Source organism: Notothenia rossii, assembly GCF_949606895.1.
Source record: "Notothenia rossii genome assembly, chromosome: 1".
Lineage (NCBI taxonomy): Eukaryota > Metazoa > Chordata > Actinopteri > Perciformes > Nototheniidae > Notothenia > Notothenia rossii.
Window position 1 is genome coordinate 82,941,201 of NC_136912.1, and position 20,937 is coordinate 82,962,137.

The 20,937-nt window shown below is 39.5% G+C and overlaps 1 protein-coding gene across 2 annotated transcripts in view; it reads right to left on the bottom strand.

The window, feature by feature from the left end:
- Positions 1-20,937, bottom strand: part of negr1 (neuronal growth regulator 1) — a 152,498-nt gene that overhangs the window by 85,171 nt on the left and 46,390 nt on the right. For both annotated transcript variants that reach the window (XM_079642169.1, XM_079642170.1), the window contains exon 2: positions 15,895-16,133. In XM_079642169.1, coding sequence (XP_079498295.1) covers positions 15,895-16,133 — 239 coding nt within the window. The remainder of the gene's footprint in view (positions 1-15,894; positions 16,134-20,937) is intronic.

Consider the following 20,937-nt stretch of genomic DNA (forward strand, 5'->3'; position numbering starts at 1 on the left):
TTGTTTCTAATAATCAGGTTGAGTGTTTTGCCAAACAGTTCCGTCTTCGGTTGCCGTTTGTGACTAAAGACAACCTCTGGTTAGAGTAGGCTAGAGAAAGATTGTGGGTATGTCTGAGGTGCCAATTATTTACATGGATGTTCATCCTTGCTGTAAAAAGCCTTTTAGATAATTTCTTGGTTACCACATTACCCTGAAAGCCTACAAAGTCCATTACCATCATTTTTTACCTAGTGTGCATCTCACTGAGTGCCCTATATTATCCCTTTTACACCGCCTCCTCCTCTTGGAACATCACAGACTGTCGTGACTGTGCTGCCCTCTGAACAACGTATTATAACTCATCCCTCAATACCTACACACGGCTGGTTGTTTTCTTTTGGTGCTAATTCAGTAACTATGCTATGATTGTCATGTTTTCCCATTCCTCTGTAATTTCCACTTCTCCAGCTCTGCGGGAGGTGCTGAGAGTGAACTGCCACAGCTGATCTGGGCGGCATCATCTCCCTCCTGGCAGACGCCTCCGGTGAATAAATAAGCCTCTAATGACGCCACCTTGAATTACGGAAAGGCTTAGAGCTGCAGTATTAAAATGCAGGGGTTTTTCTTCTTGAGCTGCAAAGTGGGATGCACACAACTGTGTTCTTCTATGAATTGAGACAGGTCTCTCCAGGATCACTTCTGCTACCAAATTGCAGGACCCCATTACTGGGTAAACCTACTGCCATCCAGCTTTCCAATTAGAGCACAGAGGGGAAGCCAGGCCACTTGTGGTAATGGATGGTAGTATTGGCTTTGGTGAGGTAGAGTCAGGGAGAGCTGATAGGGAGGGAGAGATAAAAGGAGAGGAGACATTCCTGCTTCATTTTCTGTAATTCAAATGCTTCATTTGTCCACTTTCATCCCACACACACACCGCAGAAGTGGTGGATATGGAAAAGGTGCTGTAACTGCCCTGGGCATATTTCTTGTCCAAACACAATACAATGGAATGGTCTCATTAAAATGCAGATGCTTACTGATCTGAGGCCTGATCATCCTTAATCAACGACATGCGGCACTTTAAAATTGGATTAGGGGCAGATTTGAGTTTTTCTTTACCGCTTTGCTTGATACACTGAACAAATCCTGAGGGGATCTTTGAAAAGCTCCTTGCAATTCTAAGCTTACTAACACCAAGGCTTCCACAAACCGCCGGTTGTTTGAGATGACATTGATACAGATGCATAATAATATACCTGTAAAATGTATGTGTGTTTGCAGGGCGTAATATACACCTCAGTAATGAGACAGTTTGCACACAGCTATTCCTAAAGGTTTTTAATTCCCTTTCCTCACTGCAGGCAGCAAGAAAGAACAGACTTCCAGCCCGGTAATTAGGTGTCAGACACGGAAACTAAACATAAACAGTGACAGATTATATTACTCAAAGGGATTACCTCCATTTACAGTGTCATGCATCAGGCACTGATCATTTGTAGTACTTAACTTTGGAAAAAGTTTATCCGAGTACAAAGAGAAATCTATCACTTTTGCCAAGTTTTATCACAGCACATGACAACACACATAACCAGAAAAATCTTGTCCCTCCAATTTATTTCATAATAAAGATGGCAGGCATCATAATGTTATAGCCATAATCCTCAGCTAGTTGATTTACAATGTATGTATTCATTGTACAAATTGTGAAAAGAAATATGTGATCCTGAAGCAAAAGGTTGACTTGGTGTGTGTTTTGTGTAAGTGAATGCATGGACTCATGTCTATGTGCCTGCTGTGTCTGCATTAAAATAAAAAAACATACAGTACTTGACTTCCAGCCTGTAAACTTTGAAAGTCATTCTCTCTTTACCTCCAATATTGCCTGCTGCTCTCTCATGTTGTTATTAAACATATCAATCTCTATCATTTTCACAGAAGAACACACACACAACCATACGCCAAAAATAAAAAGCAATAAAAATGTTCTCAAAAAAAGATGTTTTTATTTTTCTTTCCATTTATTTGAGCCCAGAAGCAATAGAGGAGGAGGACTAAGAGCTGGAATAGCAGGGCCAAGACATAAAACCTCATTAGCCCTTATTGCTTGTCTAGTTTTGGCATCGCTTCATATTCTAAGATCTCCTTGTGTCTAAGATGTTGGGTAGGTTAAAAATTGAGATGTGGAAAGTTGTAGCAGGCAGCACAAGACTAAAGACAAAAATAGATTTGCAGCAAGTGCACATTAGCTGATGAACATTATTCCATAATGGTATCATTATGTATGATGAATCAAGTGATTTACCCTATTAATGTAGTACAGGAATCCGCCTGAGGCTCTGTTGATAGTGTTTTATAGTGCAGTACAGTACGATGATATCAGAGATTTGTGTATTTGATATATACAATTGTGTCTTGTATATAGCTAGTGCCAATTTTCTTTTTTAACATGGGATTCCTCTGAGTAGCTTTACATTTGTAGGTGTGACCTATTTGTTATTTTTTATTGCTGCCCTCCCTAAGCCCATATATCACTGTATCACTATTAATGCACCTGACACACATTCTTACGGTATAATCTTGGCCCATTAATTTAGTGACCCTGAAGTTATATTCTGCTCTTGGTTTATTAGTGGCCCTATTATTTTGCTTCAAGACAGCATTTCTAAGATGAAAATGAGAAAGGACCCCGATGATAGGTTTAAAAAAAACAAAAAAACATTAGACAATTCCACCTCAAGTCTTCAAATTGACAGAGACAGAGAACGTTTTTGCTATGTTCAAGTCCATGGTTATTTGTTTGAACAGTCATTGTTTTCAGTTGTCTTCATTGTTTTTGTGTATATATATTGGTTAGAATAATAGTCTGCAAGTAATGATATCTTATTAACATGCAAATTGGTAAGTGGCAGTGCAGTAGATAATAACAGACATGTATCACAGTGCATAAAAACAAGGGTTCTTCAAGCTTTATTTAAAACTGTCTCTTTAAATCGGCCTGGAAGTTTGTACTAAATTATTCCTTTCTTCCCCACTTCATTTTCTGATATCAAATCCTGTTTAATTCAAACGTTTTCTGTGTTAATATGTGCGTTGTAAACTTTTTTAGAATCTAAGAAAAATGACAACGGCGATAAGTACACCTGTTGAGCAAATGGACACCTATTTAAAAGTTGTGATGCCGTTAAACTGATAGTACAACATTCTAATGGAATGTTTCTGGTCCAATCAGATTACTTAGTCAAAACTAACAGTTAATGTTAAGTGGGTGATCAGGCTGAATGATAACAAAAAATTCAAATGTTCACTGTTAAACATGCTGGAAGCATGCTTTTTCTCTTTACGAGAACAATCTGAGAAAACTATGAAGACCATTTTTGTTCATCTTGTAATTAACCATTCGTTTATGATAATATTCCTGTCATGACCTAATGGTGCAAAAATAACATGCTTCCGCAAATGTCACATTCGATACATATGATGAGTAATTGCCAATGAAGTTAACGATGCAGAAAGCAGAGAGCTTGTTACCAATTTCATGCACTTCTGGGGAATTCATGAATTAGGGGGAAATCAATTGATGAAAATGAACTTTTGGAAATACCTTGTGAGAGGCAATTAATCTTCAATGGGAGAGCTGCACTGGGCATGTAATTCAAAGATAAGCTATCACCCGCTTATTGAAATAGTTTCTAATTTATTCATGCTAATCAGTGTCTTTCAGCCTCAGCATCTTGCTTATGATAAACAAAATTCCGCAGCATGGGCCACTTTGTTTTCACTTTCAAGGATGATCACTGGTTTTTCAATTAGCTGCGTGGCTACAAAGTGTCTTTGATAGGCGCAGCCCCGCACACGCCTCATTTCAAATGCTTTATTGTCTAAATGAAACACTGAGCCTGTCAGAGGGCAAGCTGCTTTCCAACAACGAAATATCAGTTGGTGACCAAGCGACCGTTGCTATGGGTGATGCTCTATGCATCTCAACTCTCAGCCCATGTTTTTGTGTGAGTGTGTGAGTGTGTGTGTGTGTGTGTGTGTGTGTGTTTGAAATGGATGATCTGATGTGAGGACACAAAGCTCTGTCTCCATCTGTCAAGCCTTGATGCAGCGCTAAAGGTCAAAGTTCAAACTTTAGAACCTGGGTCATGATTAATGGGGAGAGAGCAGTTGGCAGCGAACAGACGCACACTTCATCCCGCTAAAGGGACGGAGCGTGGCTTCTTTACTGGCTCTCCACTCATCAGTTTGTCATACTTCGACTATGCGTATTTCATTGAAACTCTCTTGGTGCTTTTGGGAAATGTATTCTTAGAGATGTGGAAAACTGTTTTGCACAAAAAAACTGTCAACTGTCATATATCTCAAAGTGCCTATGATAGTTACGTAATGGTCTTTTAAAATATGCAAGTTTGGGCTTTTCTCAAGGTCTTATTATCATCGGAGCAATCTGCAATGTCCTGGATCTGGATCTGGATTAAACTGTCTACCCTGTCCTTTTTTTTTTAATCCAATTTTCAATAACATGATGTTATTACCTTGAAATATTAATTACTATTTATGGTTGTGTCATTAGGTAGATAGGAAGCCTGAATCTTTCAGTGAATAGTCGGTGGGCAAAGTATAATGGTAAAAGGATAAACACATTCACTCATTTGTTTTTCTAACCTTCTTCCTCTCTCTGTCCTGATATATTTCCCTCATTGGTGAGTCATATAAGTCCATGATAAATAGCAGTGGCTGCCAAACAATTTAAGGTTCAAGTGCTGGAAAGGATTAGTGATTATCCTCAGTGTGTCTGTGTGAGTCTAGGTGCATGTGTGTGGTTTGTGCACATCCACAAACACTGCAGGTGTGTGCATAGTCTCAGTGTGTCTGTGTGAGTCTAGGTGCATGTGTGTGGTTTGTGCACATCCACAAACACTGCAGGTGTGTGCATATAGTGTGTGCTTTGTTGTTTGTGTGTGTCAGCTGCCACATTCTCGGATGGTACCCGGTATTGACTGCTTTTCTTTACAATCCGCCCCGTGGGGTTGCTAGCAGAAGATTTGGACTAAACAACACGTAGGTGATTTGTACCCACTGAGGGCGTTGGAAAGGCCAAAGTCATGACTATTCAATAAATTGCTCATTATGAAAAACCCTGAGCTTGTACAATGTGGAATACAGATGTCAGTTCTTGCTATTTGTTTACTGTGTAACTCTAGAGCACTGATTGTTCGAATAATGATGTTTATAGAGCACATCAGTGATCACTGTAAATAGGAAAGTGTCTCTGATTAGCCTGTGTTTGATAATACATCGGCCTATAATTAAAGCTGACCACTGGATTCTGGAGTAAAGTGGGAGCTCTTCTGCAACTGGACCCTAATACGGCTCTGAGTAAAGGAAGCAGACTAACGGAGGAGACCTCTTGCTGCTCTGTAATTGCACTTTGGGCACCAGATGAATTTCAGGGATGAGACAGGCAGACGGCACCCCACTGCTGGTGGCCAGTCCACATTCAGGGTGATGTATGCAACAGTGCTGAAGGGCCAGGGAGCACAGCCTGTGATATTTATCTGGCCAATTAAGGCCAGTGTATCCCTGAGATGCCTGCCAATGCATCATCTCCAGTGAATCCCTTCCACAGCTACCCCAATATTGATGAAGGTTGATAAGCACCAGAGGACTGTGAACGGATCCACATCGAAGTTGGAGAACTCATGTCTCTGTTGTGATTTACTGAAAACCAACTGTTAAGCACAAGAACGTTTAAGATTGCTCTCACACCTGTTGGGGTTTTCTGGCATTTCCAGAGAGGCTCACATCTCACAGAATCTCATAAAAATAGTCTCAGAAAGTAAATACAGTTTATTACAATTTCTTAACATAACACATTGCTATTTACAAAAGAAGAAGGGCAAGGGAGAGCTTTTGTCCATGTCCAACTAAGTATTGTTTTAATGTTAATCTTTGATTGACTGACTGCTTAATTGTCTAAACAGAAATAAAGGACACAAAATAGTCAAAAAGTCCAATCTAGTTTCCAATTAACTATTAGAAACACTGAGTGACAAAATAGGTATATTTAGCCTTAATGTACTTACTGAGTGAGAGAGAAACGGTCATTTTGAGCGATGCTGGTTCAAGGAAAGGTGGTTTTAAATGTGCAGCGGTGACACTGCAACTTTCTACCCTTATTTAAGCTGTGTTACCCATATAGACCATTCCAAGTGCCCCAAAAATGCCTTAGTTACTCTCCACTCGTGTTATATCTATTCCCTCTCTAGAGAAGAGAGACGTGAGAGCTGAGTGGCTGACCTTTGTCCTTACTCATTTTAATTAACCGTGGCTAATATCAGCCATTTCCGTGATGAGGACTCACATTAGTGCGAGTGCACAAACACACAATCACCGACCCACACGTGCATGAAGAAGCACACATGCATATGCAAACACATTATAGTGGAAAGAGATTTACAGGGGCTAAGATAGGGATTCACAACCAGACACACACACACACAATCACAAACACACGCACCCAAATGACAATGATTAGTGGCTAACTAAATGTCAGGGGCCATAATGGCAAATCTGTTCCTTTAGACAGAGTCATATTCTCTCTACACTTTCCCTGCAATATTAATGGCAGGCTGCGTTGTTTTAATGCAGTATTATTCCCCCAAGACTCTTGACACACAAGTATTCAAGCTGGGAATAGCAACACCAATTCACTATCCTCTCCTCATAGCAGTTATACCCATAGTGCATAGTACGATAACCACAGGGATGTCACAGTGAGGGTGTTTCTATTTCGATAACAAAAATCTAATTTCTACAAATACAACAGTAAATCTTTATAAATCGAGGGTTATTATACATATCTCATTAAATAAGACAAGACCATACAATAACATTTGGGCAAACATTCAACTGCATGTAATTGTCACGTACAACCATTTTAACATATCCCTGGTTTTATCTAATGAGCAAAGGTGTAGTGCTGCTGGAGTGAACTAGCGGGATGCTCAAGCTCTTTTTATTTTCCAAATGAGAAATAGAATATTCCGTTTGCGTAATCCGGTTGAAATTCATTAACATTTTTTAAGCCTTGAAGATCCAATCATCACTAAAGCATATGTCATGCGAGAGAGCCAATACGGTGACAGAGAATAAAAATCAGCAGGTGTGCAGATTATTAAATAGCTGTGAAACAGCTGTGCCAATCACAGTCAAACGTGACAACGACAGCTCAGCAAACAGAAAGCCCTCTGGATGGTCCTGCGTCACAAAATTAACACATTTCCACAAAACTGCACCCAAAAACGGAGGGAGTAAAATCTTCCATCGGGTAGTTCCTATGATAACATTAGAAAACCATTTTTTTAAATCTATAATTTGATGAAACTGATCAGACCTGCTGCATTCACGTGCTGCTAAGGTTTCATAAATGAAAACAAGCCAATAATGAACTGTACGTATAGCCACACATCTATTGAGTGTCTAATAGAGGTCGAACATTACCTAGGTAGGTTGATGGACAAAAGACTACGTTTTGACACCCTGGAAAATGAAAGCATACACATATGTAATCTGTCCCAACTGCTCATTATTCTATGAGAGATATTTTAATGTACATGTAAGCCTTTTGGAAAAAGCTATTACTCAGTGAGCTACATTAACATCTTTGTTAAGACCTGTGGGTGGCCCTCGTTTCCTGAAATGGCTGCACATTTAGAGAATGAATTCTTCAGGTGTTCACTTATAGGCTATTATAGAAAATTGCAAGTCTAATAGCGTTCAATTTCATATGTGGATGAATAGCAGAGTATCGACAAAATGTCCTGCTTAGTTTTCATAAAATATAGAGGGTTTAACATTAAACTGTTGAAGCTGCTTGACATTGGGTTTAAATGGGAAATAGTTTAACCGATATGTTCACAAGGTTTCACTCTATTTTTAATTGAATAAAGAGGAAGGTAGAGCTAGGTTGCAATTATGCTTAACTTTATAGTATTGATAGCTAATACTCAGGAGGAATCCACAGCAGAGCGGTATTAAATGAGGTAGAAATGTCATGGAGAACGTGTTCATTCTCTGGATTAATTCAGAGAGCTGTGTTAAGTGTAGTTGACAGGAATGTATTTTTGGACTGAGGTCATGAGAAAATGAACATTAAAAAATGCACCCAGCAATTAATGAGAGTGGCAGAATCATAGCATATTAAGAATAAACTGCAATTTGCTGGGCCTTATTATACTGTGCTGTGTAATTATACTCTATCTCCATCCTGACATCAAACAGAGGAGCGACGACCTGGAGGTTTAACCCTCCATTTTACTACTTGCTGAGAAACACTCCCTCACCGACTCACTCAGTGGGCGATGAGTTTTTACAGTGGATCCGCTCTGATCCATATTAAGGTCTAAAGCATTTTCATCACATACAGGATTATTCCTCACATTTTTGAAAATATTAACCCTACAAAGTACTTCATCACACAGTGGCATCTGTAAAGCCTTACATACAATCCTTTTAAGATAAACAGCACTTCATTTCAATAGAGCATGATCCTGTAGCAGATGCATGCGGGGCACGGGCACTTGTTATAATAAAAAGACGATTCAGACTAGTTTCACAGAGAGTTACATTTTAAGTTCAAACCTCTGCCTATAGTTTTAAGCTTTCCGAGATGGAAGCTTGATACGCATTACCTCTGCCCATGTAAGCAGTAACTGCTGAAGGGAAGTGTGCCTCTTCCCCCCCCCCCCACCCCTCACTGTGACAAGATATTCTTAGATGAGAGGTGCTGTGCATATTTAACACATTATCACATCTACAATCTTAATTAACAGAGAGGGGGGAAGAAGAATACCGGCTGAGATGGAGAAAGTCATGTGATGTGTAGAAGAGCGGGTTGGGCCTGATAGCAATCTCTCATTCCTCTGTATCCTACATCAGATAGTGGTCAGGGTAGACTCTAAATAGGTCAGCGCATCTATGGTGGAGATGAGGATATGCAGATGAAGACCGGCAGTAGAGCAGAGCAGTAAAACAAGAAGCAAATAGCAGGTTAGGACCAAGGGTTGACGATGATCATAGTTCAGAGGGCTGTCGGTGATGTCACTGATATCGCAGTTTTACTCCGTAATCAGTGCACGGCCACGAGGCGGAGCCCACTTAGTTTAATCTTGTTAAATCAAGTATTTAAAGGAAGGGTTTAAGTGCTCAGCAGTTACCTTTGCCAAATGTACCTGGCGGAAAACACGGACCCTTTTAGTAATACAGCGGACACCGATGGCCCTGATGATTACATGATGGTTATTGCTTTTGGCTGAGATTATGTGAGAGACCCATTTAGGCACTGGAGGATCTCAAGGCGTGTAATATTTCCACTCCCCGGACGATTGGTGTGATGCTGCAGCCACACTTTCCAACGCTGTTTTTTCATCACTGTACAGAACATTACTATTCTCATATGTTTCACCGTATCCACTGGTGTGTCATTACTCTCACCTGTACTATATTGATTTATTTTTCACCACCACCATATAGAGCTTCTGATTTATTTCATGTGCAATAAGAAGGAAAAGCAAAAATGAAGTGTGTAGGAACTCCAACATTTCCTCACTTCTCATGGGTGCTGTTTAATGGCAATGAAGCAATGTGAGTGGGAAGCATGAGGCAAACGTTACATTTGTGGAGGTGACACAAGGTCTCTGAGGGCATAAATGTCATGCAGAGATCAAATGTTTCTTCTAGATGAGTGAGCAGGCACTGCCATATCTAACCTCCTACTAGAATGCAGCAGCATGTGATTCATGTGTTCAGATGAAGCGTGACAATAACGAGAATTCCCTGTTGCTGTTAAACTGTGGTAATGTTCAAGTAGGGGGAAACCCCATGGGATGTTATTGTAAAGAAATATTTTTCTGGCTCCAATGGAAAATTGAATGGGCATTTTATACTGACAAGAGATTTTGCTGACAGTGAATGAAAAACATGTTGGAAAGACACTTCGACTTTAACAATTAGAACTTTTAGTGGGTTCCCAACATCACTAACTCATCATAATCACTGATCATAAATGTAATGTATGATTTAAAGGATTCATGAAGCGAAACATTATATTTCTCCAGCTTCCACACTTGTACTTTAGCATTCTTCAATTTCGACATTGCCCCAAAAACTGGAAAATAAAAGCGTTAGCAGAGCTGCAATAACATGACCAAACTCAAGAAAAGTAACCAGCACTGCTGACATAGATATACATTCCAGATAAGCATAATTGTTCGGGGGATGAGCTGGTCAAGGACCCTACCATGCAACGGAAATGGGTTGAGAGCATTGCATATTTCCCTGAATATACAGTAATCCCTGCATGCTCCCGTTTTCTGTGTTACTCTGCATGGTGCACTGTCAAGCAAAGCAAAAAGTCACAAAAAATCCAGAGCCATAAAATCCTTTCACTTCAACTGTAACATTCGTGTTGCAGCATTAATAAATGTTGTATGCTTGGACTGAGAAGCCCAGATTAAAGTGTCTGGCTTGTTCTCTTCGCTTCCCCTCAGATAAAAAACAGCATGCTCCCACAAGCATCTGCAACATGACAGCTCTGCCCCCCTGTTACATCTCATCTGTAAAGAAATCCCTCTGTTCTCCATGAATGGGCTTAGGAAAGTGTACACAAGTGTTGCACAGTGACAGGTAATGATTCACAACACATGGAGTTTTGACAAAGCAAATAAACAAAAGTACAATATGGTGTGAGTGCCTGGCAATGTAATGAACCAATTTGTACTACCTTGAGAGCCTGTTGGAGACGTGACCATAGGCCTTGATCAGCTGGAGTGAGTCATCTGTTTTTCCACATACTCCCTGCCTGCAGCTCTCAGTCTGATACACAGCTCTGTAATGGCGGGCCATTGATTAGCCTGATGACTTCACAGTAACAGCTTTGGATAACACAATCATAACACCATCAAGCTTTGTTAAAAGCTGCTAACAGTAAAAGTAACAAGTACAAAGCATATTTGTGGAACTCTATGTTTAAAGCATTTTTTCCGTGTGTTTTCCAATCAGCATCTCAGTGAAAACATCTATTTTTGTGTTGTCAACTGTTTAAACATGTTTGTGTTATTGTTTATTTGTTTCAAGACTTTATGTTGCAAATGTGTTATGAAGCTATACAAAAAGCTGTTGGTCAGGTTTTATAAAACAAACTGCCATTTCTAAGCTTTAATTAACAACATTAGTTTTTTGTGGAAACATTAATATAAATGACTGAAATTAGCAACCTTTTAAAATTGTGGGGCACCAATTGGTATTTTGAGGTCAAGCCGTTGCCAAATCTTAGTCACTAGGTCACATCCATCAGGAATTCTGGGCACTGCAAAACGTATTATAAAGCCAACAGCTGGCACATTAGCGTCGGTTTGATTGTGGCCATATGGCCAGTGGTGAGGAGCTGCCATGACCCAAAACACCCCTGGTAAGATTCCCATTACAGAATGTACTTCAGAAAGGAAACATCTACAAAACATGATGGTCCTGTAGTGACCATTACTGCCTGCCAAGCAGCTGACTATGGTTCATCACATGTGGTCTGAAGAAGAGGTAAAGTGACTGTTTGTGTTCTGCTAACCTTCGGTGTGAATGGCATTAATTGTTACTCAGCCACTCCAGGTCCATCAACTCTGGACTATACATGGAGAACTAATTCCACTGTTTAGAGGGATGAACAATTACAATTGACACAATAGGGTACAGGAAACAAGCAACTTCAAATGATGGGGAATAAAAAAGCGTATAGACTAACCAATCATTGGAGTTTCTCATCACAACAGCTCAACTTGGTTTTATCATCTTCATGATAAACACTCCACCAGCTACTAATATCTGGCCCTGCACTGATATGACTGTATTTCTTCTGATCCTTAGACACTATACTAATAGTATCTTGTGTTGCCAAGTGCAGATATGATACCAGTGATCTGTTATTCAAAAGACATTCTCCTTGGTAGATGTTTTCTTTTTTTCATTTTTCTTACAGTATGTGAAGCTTCCCAACAAAAGGTGCAGATAAAATAGATTAAGAAAAACTACAGTTTACCTTGGCTAACCTCAAATGACACTAATTCAAAGTAAAGCTGAGCCATTGCCTTCACATTCAAATGCATGTATTGCAAAGCACATGTAGAGAGGGATGTGACAGCGGTTACTAAACACATCTAAATGAGCTTGATGGATCAGTTAAAGTTGGATGGAGGGCCTTTGAACACAAGGAGGTTAGCTTGCTTGAGGAAACCCTAACAAGACATCAGACTGTTGATGGACACATTGGCAGTGGAAGCCATTGCCCCTGTGACCTTTCAGCTATAAGACATTCACTGTTACTGCAAAGGCCTTGGTGCTCTGACAAGTTGACAAGGGGCTGAAAGAGCATGCATACATGTTTTAGGCATCGAGTTAATGTGTGTCTATCAACAAACAGTACTGTAAGTAAGGGGAGTGAGGTTTGTTGCAATCTTATTATCAGGCTGCCAGTTTAATAGCCAACCACATAAACCAACACAGTGATTCCAGAGACACTTAGGGCATTTAAACCATCCACTAAACCACAGCACCACCCTACACCCACTCACGGTTATAGTGCAAGAAGATGGATGTTGACATGAAAGCTATCAGGTTATAAAATATGGAATAACAAAATGAGCAGAGGGTACACTGCTTTCTGGGTTATTGCTCGTATGTGCTATTTGTTGATGTTTTCCTAATGAACACTTGACAAGGTAAATGATACATTCGTTGACTCATCTGTTCATGCCCGGTGAAATCTGAACTTTGACGTGACTTTTCTTCTTCTTTTTCACAACATAGAGTTTTTGTACTCGGGCACTTTACTAATCGTACTCCATATGCCGTTACAGCAATACCAGATGGAGAGCGCTTCCTCTTACACATTTCACATATCAGAGCTCACACTACAAACAGTGTGTATGACCCTTAACTCTTCTATTAATACGATGCTGCCGGTGTGAGAGTATGCATATTTTAACATCATGTTCCTTTGAAATTCTAACCATGGCTTAAGTAGAGTAAGACATATTTGCTATGCACTTGTTATACATCTGATATGTACTTAGGGATACAACTAAGGTGTTAACTGTGTACAATGAATCAAGGCACATTATTTTGTGTAAGAAATGTTTAAGTTAAAAAAAGAAAACTCCCTTTGACATGTTTTCTGATGACAACATTTCTATTTAACCGAGGCAGAGCCAAGTGGACCATGCACACTGTACATCTTTGATTCAGCTTACCAAAGGAACACAACATGGCCCTGGGAAGATGGATTTGAAGTGAGGCTGTTTTCTCGCAGCTAATCCACAGTCTGAGGTATCAGCACACAAACTAAGCCACCACCCTATTACTCCGCCAAGTAACAATTAGGATGTTGTCGTCAATTAGCTCCCTGTGCCCACAACAGCCTTCTTAATGTCCCATAAAACACAAACACACCTATTGACCTTGTTAGAAGCAGACATCCAGAAGATGAAGCGCAATTTGGACAGCCTCTAAAGAGCTTAATGGGACTTTTATTATGTTTAAGGCTGAAATTCAAAGTTTAAAACCTGCTTACCAATCCAATGACACAGAGCATATCAATAACTAGGGATGTTCCGATCAGGGTTTTTGGGGCCGACCACCGGAATCAGTATCGACCGATACCAATCGCTGATCCGATCATAGGGTGGGTGGGGCCTATGGGGATCTTCCATTTAAAGTAATGTTTAAAACTCAGTTGATGGGGCTCATTTTAATATCGCTTCAGTTTATAATCGTAACGGATCAAAAACTTCGGATTGATTTCTCAGTAAATGATGAGCTTCCACAAACAACAACCAACATACTTATTCCATTCAAATGAAGTACATTATTCAAGTTTACATTAACTTTGGATAACTTTTCCTCTCCCCCTCTCCCCCTCTCTCCCCCTCTCCCCCTCCCCTGACAGCCCGTCAGTATCTGTCTCATGCAGCTCACTGACCCAGTAATGAGTGACCCGACAGTGAAGAATAAATATATGTCTAACTAGTTTAGCTTGTTCCAGAGGTAGATAAAATAGTTACGTGTGTTAAGTCTAACTCTTAGTGTGTGTTTCGCTCTGCTCACCGGTCCGTCACAGCGGATGGAGCTGCAGGATTTCTGCTTCACACACGTTGCATACCGCTATTTAATTTTCTTTTTCGGACACCTTAAAATACTGCCAGACCAGTGAAGCCATTTTGGCGAGCTTGTTTTGCCGCGCACTGAGAAAAGTGTCATGTGATCGGTTCTCCTGATCGGCCTTTATAGAGAGCACTGATCGGAGCATCCCTATCAATAACTATATAAAATGCATTCAAGAGTTGAATTTGTAACCTGCTGGGACAAAACCCAGGGAGGCTTGATTACAGTTACATAGTCTGCCTCCAGTCATTAAACAAACTCTTTTACTCTGTGTATCATAGCCCACGGGCACAAAATGTACCCTAAGATGTCAGATTGCCTCTAAAGAAGAAATGTCTCCTTGAAAATGTTTTCCTTATTATTTCAAAGAAAGAATAGCTTGGGCTCTTGTTCTTACTCAGAGTATAAGAGAGTGACAGATATGTGTGCTGCACATATGGTATGGGATACACCTGTGACCAATAGGTACAACAAATGGACAACAAAAGACATTGTCGGATTTGCTATATTGATGGCTTAATGATCAGGGAAATAAGTGACACAACAAGTTCTTGAATCATACTGTAATATGGTAAAGTCAGATAGAAATCTGAAATAAAAGTGATTTTTAGTTTTAAAGGTCACCTATTGTGCAAAATCCACTTTGTCAGGGTTCATGCACTTTTTCACCAATGATTTTCAATGACTTTTCCATGACCTTTACCTAATTTTCCATGACCAAAAAAAGTACTCTTTCTCAGCGGTACCACTGAAAATGGTTTATTTGAACATGGAACAGGAAAATAAGGTCTGCATATGAAACATGTTGTGCCTATCTGAAAACAAATCAAATAGTAGGCTTACTAGCTTCTACACGCTGAAGCAAATAAAATCTCTCACCAGCAAAATACCTCGTCAGTTAAATGCCATTTTACGTTTCATTACTATACGATACAGTATTCATTATCATTACAGTATTACTATTTCAGCAATTGATGCAACTTTAGTTACATTTCCATGACTTTTCCAAAACTTTGGGAAAAATATTGTTTTCCATAACTTTTCCAGGGCCTGGAATTAGCATTTTGAATTTCCATTACTTTTCCAGGTTTTTAATGAACCTAAGAGCCCTGCTTTGTATACATAATCATGTGTCCCCTCTGTGTAAAGGCAGTGTTTCCCCTACCATTGTCTTTGAGGGGCGCTGCACCCCGCCAACGGAGCCCTGCGCCCCCCCCTGAAATTCAAGGTGTTTAAAAAGAAAGATAATTATAATTATTTATTTGTTTATTATTATTTTTAAAATATATTTATATATATAGCACCAAATTGCAACTAATCTATATCTACTGTCACATTTCACATTGAACATGTGCTCTTTTATTAAATAAACTAAACGCTTTCATTTTAAGCTGTGAGTTTAGTGTTTTTGACCCTAAGAAACACTGATCAATAACAATAATCCACAGCTCCTCTCTCTGCTCCTGAGGATTTAAAACATATATATCCCAATTAGGGGAACTTTAAATATTGCACCCACCCATCAAAGAGCATGGCACTTATACTGTAGGTGGAGAAAACTGAAATCCAACATTAATTGATGATGTAAAATAGGGTTGAAAATAATTGAAATGATCTTTTATTACCAATTAATATACACACACGTAACAAGAACAACACTCATGCTTGGACAAGTGCCTGTTCAGCACAACAAATACATACCTTTTACAATGAGGTTGAGGAGCTTTGGCCGTGGGTTGCGCTCACTCTGAATGGAGCACGTGTACTGGCCGTCATCAGAAACATCCACTTTCTGTATCTGAAGGCTGTACTCATGTTTGTCTCCAACACTGGACACAATGGACACACGTGGGTCCACAGACCACTTGTCGTTTCCTGCGAATATGATGCTTGAGCGGTTCAGCCAGGCTCCTTTAGAGATCCCATCCAATAGGTAGCACCTAGAGGGACAAGAGACACTTCAGTTAGATCTGGAGAAAGGCTCTGAAAAACCACTGAGGAAAGAAGATGTGTTTTTTGCTGACTAAAGACTATGTTATCCATTAGAGGCGTTATGTCTCTCGATAGTAAATATTCTCTCAGGCCTCAGCAAACTATTTTCGCAGTTAAACAGAATTGTGTGTGTTTTGAGATTCGAACTACAAACAAATCCTTAAGATGCTTTCCTTATATTGATTTTTTAATGCAAAAACAGGATATGGACCAAGGGAAGTATCACATTTTAGTGAAAGGCAGAAATGTGTAATGTACCAGTCAGAGCGTCATAAAAGACAGACATTTCAGCACCTCAATGTGACTCAACCAAGCTGCGTTAAGATTCGTTTTGAGTCCAGAATAAAATAGCCAGAGCTATGACTAATAGCTGTGCATAAATATGGGTTCTTGTTGTTGGTGGACCTTTGAAACGGGCAAATAAATGCGGTGATAGTCGGCTTCTTTTTCCTTAATTCCTTTTATTTCCAGGTCATTCAAAGGTCTCGTTCAGAAGAAATAGATATCTGTATGCAAGAACTGGATTTAGAGTGCTTCATGGCTTCAAAATGTTTGAGATTTATATATATTTTTCATAAATGTTTTCATTCTCAACCATTAATAACGTTTCCTGCATCCAACCCTGTGAGATATAATGTAAGAAACCACTTAGAAAGGAACTGTTTAGCTCCACTCTCACTAGCACTGTAATGGGGATGTTCACCTTTCCGAGCTTTGAAAAGCTTGGCTCTTAAGTGAAGTAAGTGAGTATGATCTTTGACCTGTGACTGTTAAAAGGGCATCAATGCATCAGGAGTAGAGTGATCGCTCAAAAATAAATGCAGTATAGAAGGTGAAGAAAAAAGAGGCGACAGCGGACCTACTGCTAGGTGCAAAGTAATGAAAATACCGATTGGTACAACTATGGGTTTTTCTACACAATTCCAATTCCTTGCTATATACAATTGATGTATGGTTATTAACCACAAAGGCATTGTAAAGTCCTTTACCCTTTGTATGCTTCATGTTGGGAATATTTGCTCTGGGTCTCTGCTTGGAGGTTTTTGACCTCCCAGGGTAAAGACACAACAGTGTGTGCCCCCTCCAAGGTGGCTTGGTTATAACTGATGCTGTTTGAGGTGGGATATACCGGTACTATGTATAAAGCTGATGTGTCTGCAATGTAAAGTTAGTTCAAGTTTATGTTATGACTTTGTCCATGCTTATGAACTTCTCTGGTATTAGAATGTGTTATACTCAAGTATGGACAACTGGGTTTAATTGAGTAATTACTTCATTCAACTTATTGTAGAGCAGTTTTCCACATAAGCTTTTCAATGTTGCTCAATAGAAAGTACAAACCTTCAGTTTAGCCACAGATAATCAAACATCTCTCAATAGGCTGTATTTTAGGACCAGACTGCGATTCCGCTGTGACCATTGCCATGCCTTATGCAGTTTAATTTCGAAAGCTTATTGCACAGACAAAGGTTCAATCAATTGTACAACATGTTTTTGCGTTGGTCATGTTTTTATGAAGATAGTCTTCTTCTTCTTCTCCTCATCATCCCAAAACCCGTTTGGCCTTAGGAAATCGCATCATAGTCTGTGAAAAATACTGTAATAATCAATAGGAAAAGACGCAATGAAGTTTGTCTCTTTAGCTGTAGTCAACATGCCATGCAGTACGCCAGCACCAGAAGTAAAGCCACCGAGGAAATCAGTTTGGCACCAACCACAAAGCTCTTTGCCCGCCATGCCAAGAAAATGTCTGTCAGGAAAGCGAGTGGAGGACAATGGTGTCCAGGCTCTCTAAAAAAAAAACACTGCCCTAGAGGAATTGTGAAAACCAAGTGGCAAACTATGGAGAATGGATGGTAATAAAAACAACACAAGAGGGAAGTCCAGGTCATCTGGAAAGTCTGATTGGGCCTCGCTTTGTCCATTGACCCCCTGAGCCAATTTGACCTAGCCCTTAAGCAGCAACGTGCAAATTTAGCTCTAATGCTATTTGAAACTTGACCTATGTTAAAATGTATTAACATTTCAAAAATCCAAATAATTTAAAGGGGACCTATCATGCAAAATGCAATTTTGTACGTCTTTTATACATGAATATGTGTCCCCGGTGTGTCAGGGGACTCACCAAGTGTCAGAAAACACAACCCTCTCTCTTTTCCTACATACCCAAATCTCTAAAAACGGGGCTGGAACGGATCTGATACAAACGGATACAGATTTGAAAATAGTCTGACGTCAGTGACGAGGAGCTCCGCCTATATGGCCAACTCTACGCCTATCAGGGGAATGAGAGGTTGCCGTGGCATGGTAACAGCATGGTAACATGACGCTCGTAACTCGGCCCCCTCCTCTGCAGGGGATGTGGTCGGCTGCAGCGCATGCAAAGACAGGGTGGAGGAGAGCAAAATAGAGCGAAACGAGGAATGGCTAAAATGTATGATCCGTTTGGTATTTTGAAAAAAAAAGCGTATAAATATACCTTTTATATAGGTATGGCCCTATAATATATTATTCAAATATAGCATGATAGGTCTCCTTTAAGATGCATTTTCTACCTATTAAAGACACAGCTTTGAATTGTAGCGAGGCTTGCAACCTATCTGCCTCAACAATCAAAGCCCTCCAGTGGTTTATAATTAAACACACTCCAGTTGGACCGCTGAGAATGACTAAAGGCCTGAACACTAATGCACAATGCACCTGCTCAGCCCTCAACCACTGATGGGAACAACTTGGGCTCTCATCATTAGATCCTTGTAAAACAGGGTAACTTTATAAAACGCTTTTTATTTGGTGTTGATTCCTGTTTTGTCACCTTCAAATTCCATTTCATAATCAACTGTCAATACATCTAGGCTTGAAAGGCCGCTGTTACAAATGTGAACTCCTTTAAAAAGGGTATTTACGGCTCAAAATGTCTCAAGCCATTGTCCTGCAGCATATATTGTTATAATAGAAGCCAACAACAGCTGCCGTCTGTGAAGAAGGACACACCTTTAGCAGCCACCTTCCAAGGATAGATGTGAGATTAACAAAGCCGTATGGCAAGAGGAAATTTCAGCCTGCAAGCATCTTCACTCGGACTCTTGACATTCTTGATGATTCTGTCCTTTATTTTCTTTCCCTGTTTTGCTGTTTGCTTATCACTGCTGAGTTTCTTTGCACTCTCCCTCCGAAAATTATTATTGTTATCTCACTGTCCTTGTAATCTCACACAATGTCTTACAGATGCCTGTATCTATACACCTCCATACAAAGTGTTGTGACAAAACAGACCATTTTTATAAGAGCATATTCTTTAAGATTTGTTGTTTACTAAAGAAGATCTTTATTTCCAGATATCTTATGGACTACATTGGAACCCATCAGAATTAATTTGACAACCCTTATTGTTGGATAAAGGCCTCCGTTAGTGATCAGTGATTACAAAAAACAATAGCAACAGAACACATTTATATTCAACAGTTTTGTAATTGAATTCCAGTTGTTATTGTCAATGGCCTTAGGCCTGTCGCGATAAGCAATTAATTGACTTATCGTACGATAAATAGAAATGAACTCGATAAGTTTTCTGACCTCAATAAATTGCCGTTTACATGCGTGTTTGTTTCCATAAGTGACCAGCATTTTAGCCAGGCGCGCTGTGGCTGCCGGCCTTGAGATGGAGAGCCCCCGCCTTCCCGATCAATCAAAGATGCATTTGCCAGACAATGCAAACATGTTGGTGTTCCTTGCTCGAAATCTTTGATTGATACAGATTTGGATACGGCCTGTTGAGGTTTTCTTTGCTTGTGAGACAATGTGTGCTCATATTTATTTTTATATATATATATATATATGGAGAGAGAGAGAGAGAGAAAGAGAGCTCTGTTTTCCAGCCTGAGTCTATTTAATTGATTGTTTTGGTTGTATGTGATTAAATACATTTTTTTTAATTTAATTAATTTGTTTATTTATTATATATAATTTATATATTTGAATATTATTTCACATTTCATTTGCAATGTTGAATGTTCAATAAAATTGTTCTGTATTATTATATATTATCATTATGTCAGTGGTCTAAAATGGTCTTACAATGGTGCCGACAATATTATCGTTTATCGCAATAATTTCCGGGAAAACGTATCGTCCAACAAAATGAATGATCGTGACAGGCCTAACTGGCCTTAAACCACCTTAACAAACACCAGGGATTTAACACCGATTTCCTTCAGTTTGCCTCCTGAAAATTACAAAGTCACAAATAATGTCTCATCCTGCTAGTAGATGGAGAGGTGTGTCATAAACAAGACTGTTTACCTGCTTTTCATCTTTACAGATAAACATAAGCCGCAACAGATCCTGCTTAATGCCAGTGTCAAGCAAGGATTCTAGTGATTCAAATGCTTTGTTTTGAAAGACTTTTCAAATAGTGGGCTTCTGTCTTGTTACTTTCAATATCTTTGAGAGGAAAACATCTTCATTTTTTCAATCTTTCCTTGCAGGCTTTGGAATATACCATTGAAAAACACAAGCATTACAAACATGATTAATCCTGTAGTAAAAGCTTGGGAATAAAAAGGAAATTCATGTTATCAGCCAGGTCTCAATTCTGCATCATTTCCCTTGTTCATCCCCTCAGATAGACATAGCAGCAAAAAACTGCAAACACATAATATGGGCTTTGCTTTCATCAAGCCCCTTTTCTTTCGGAGCCACCAGGATGCAGACTTCCCATGGTTTAAACAAAGCTGAGGTAATTATTCCAGA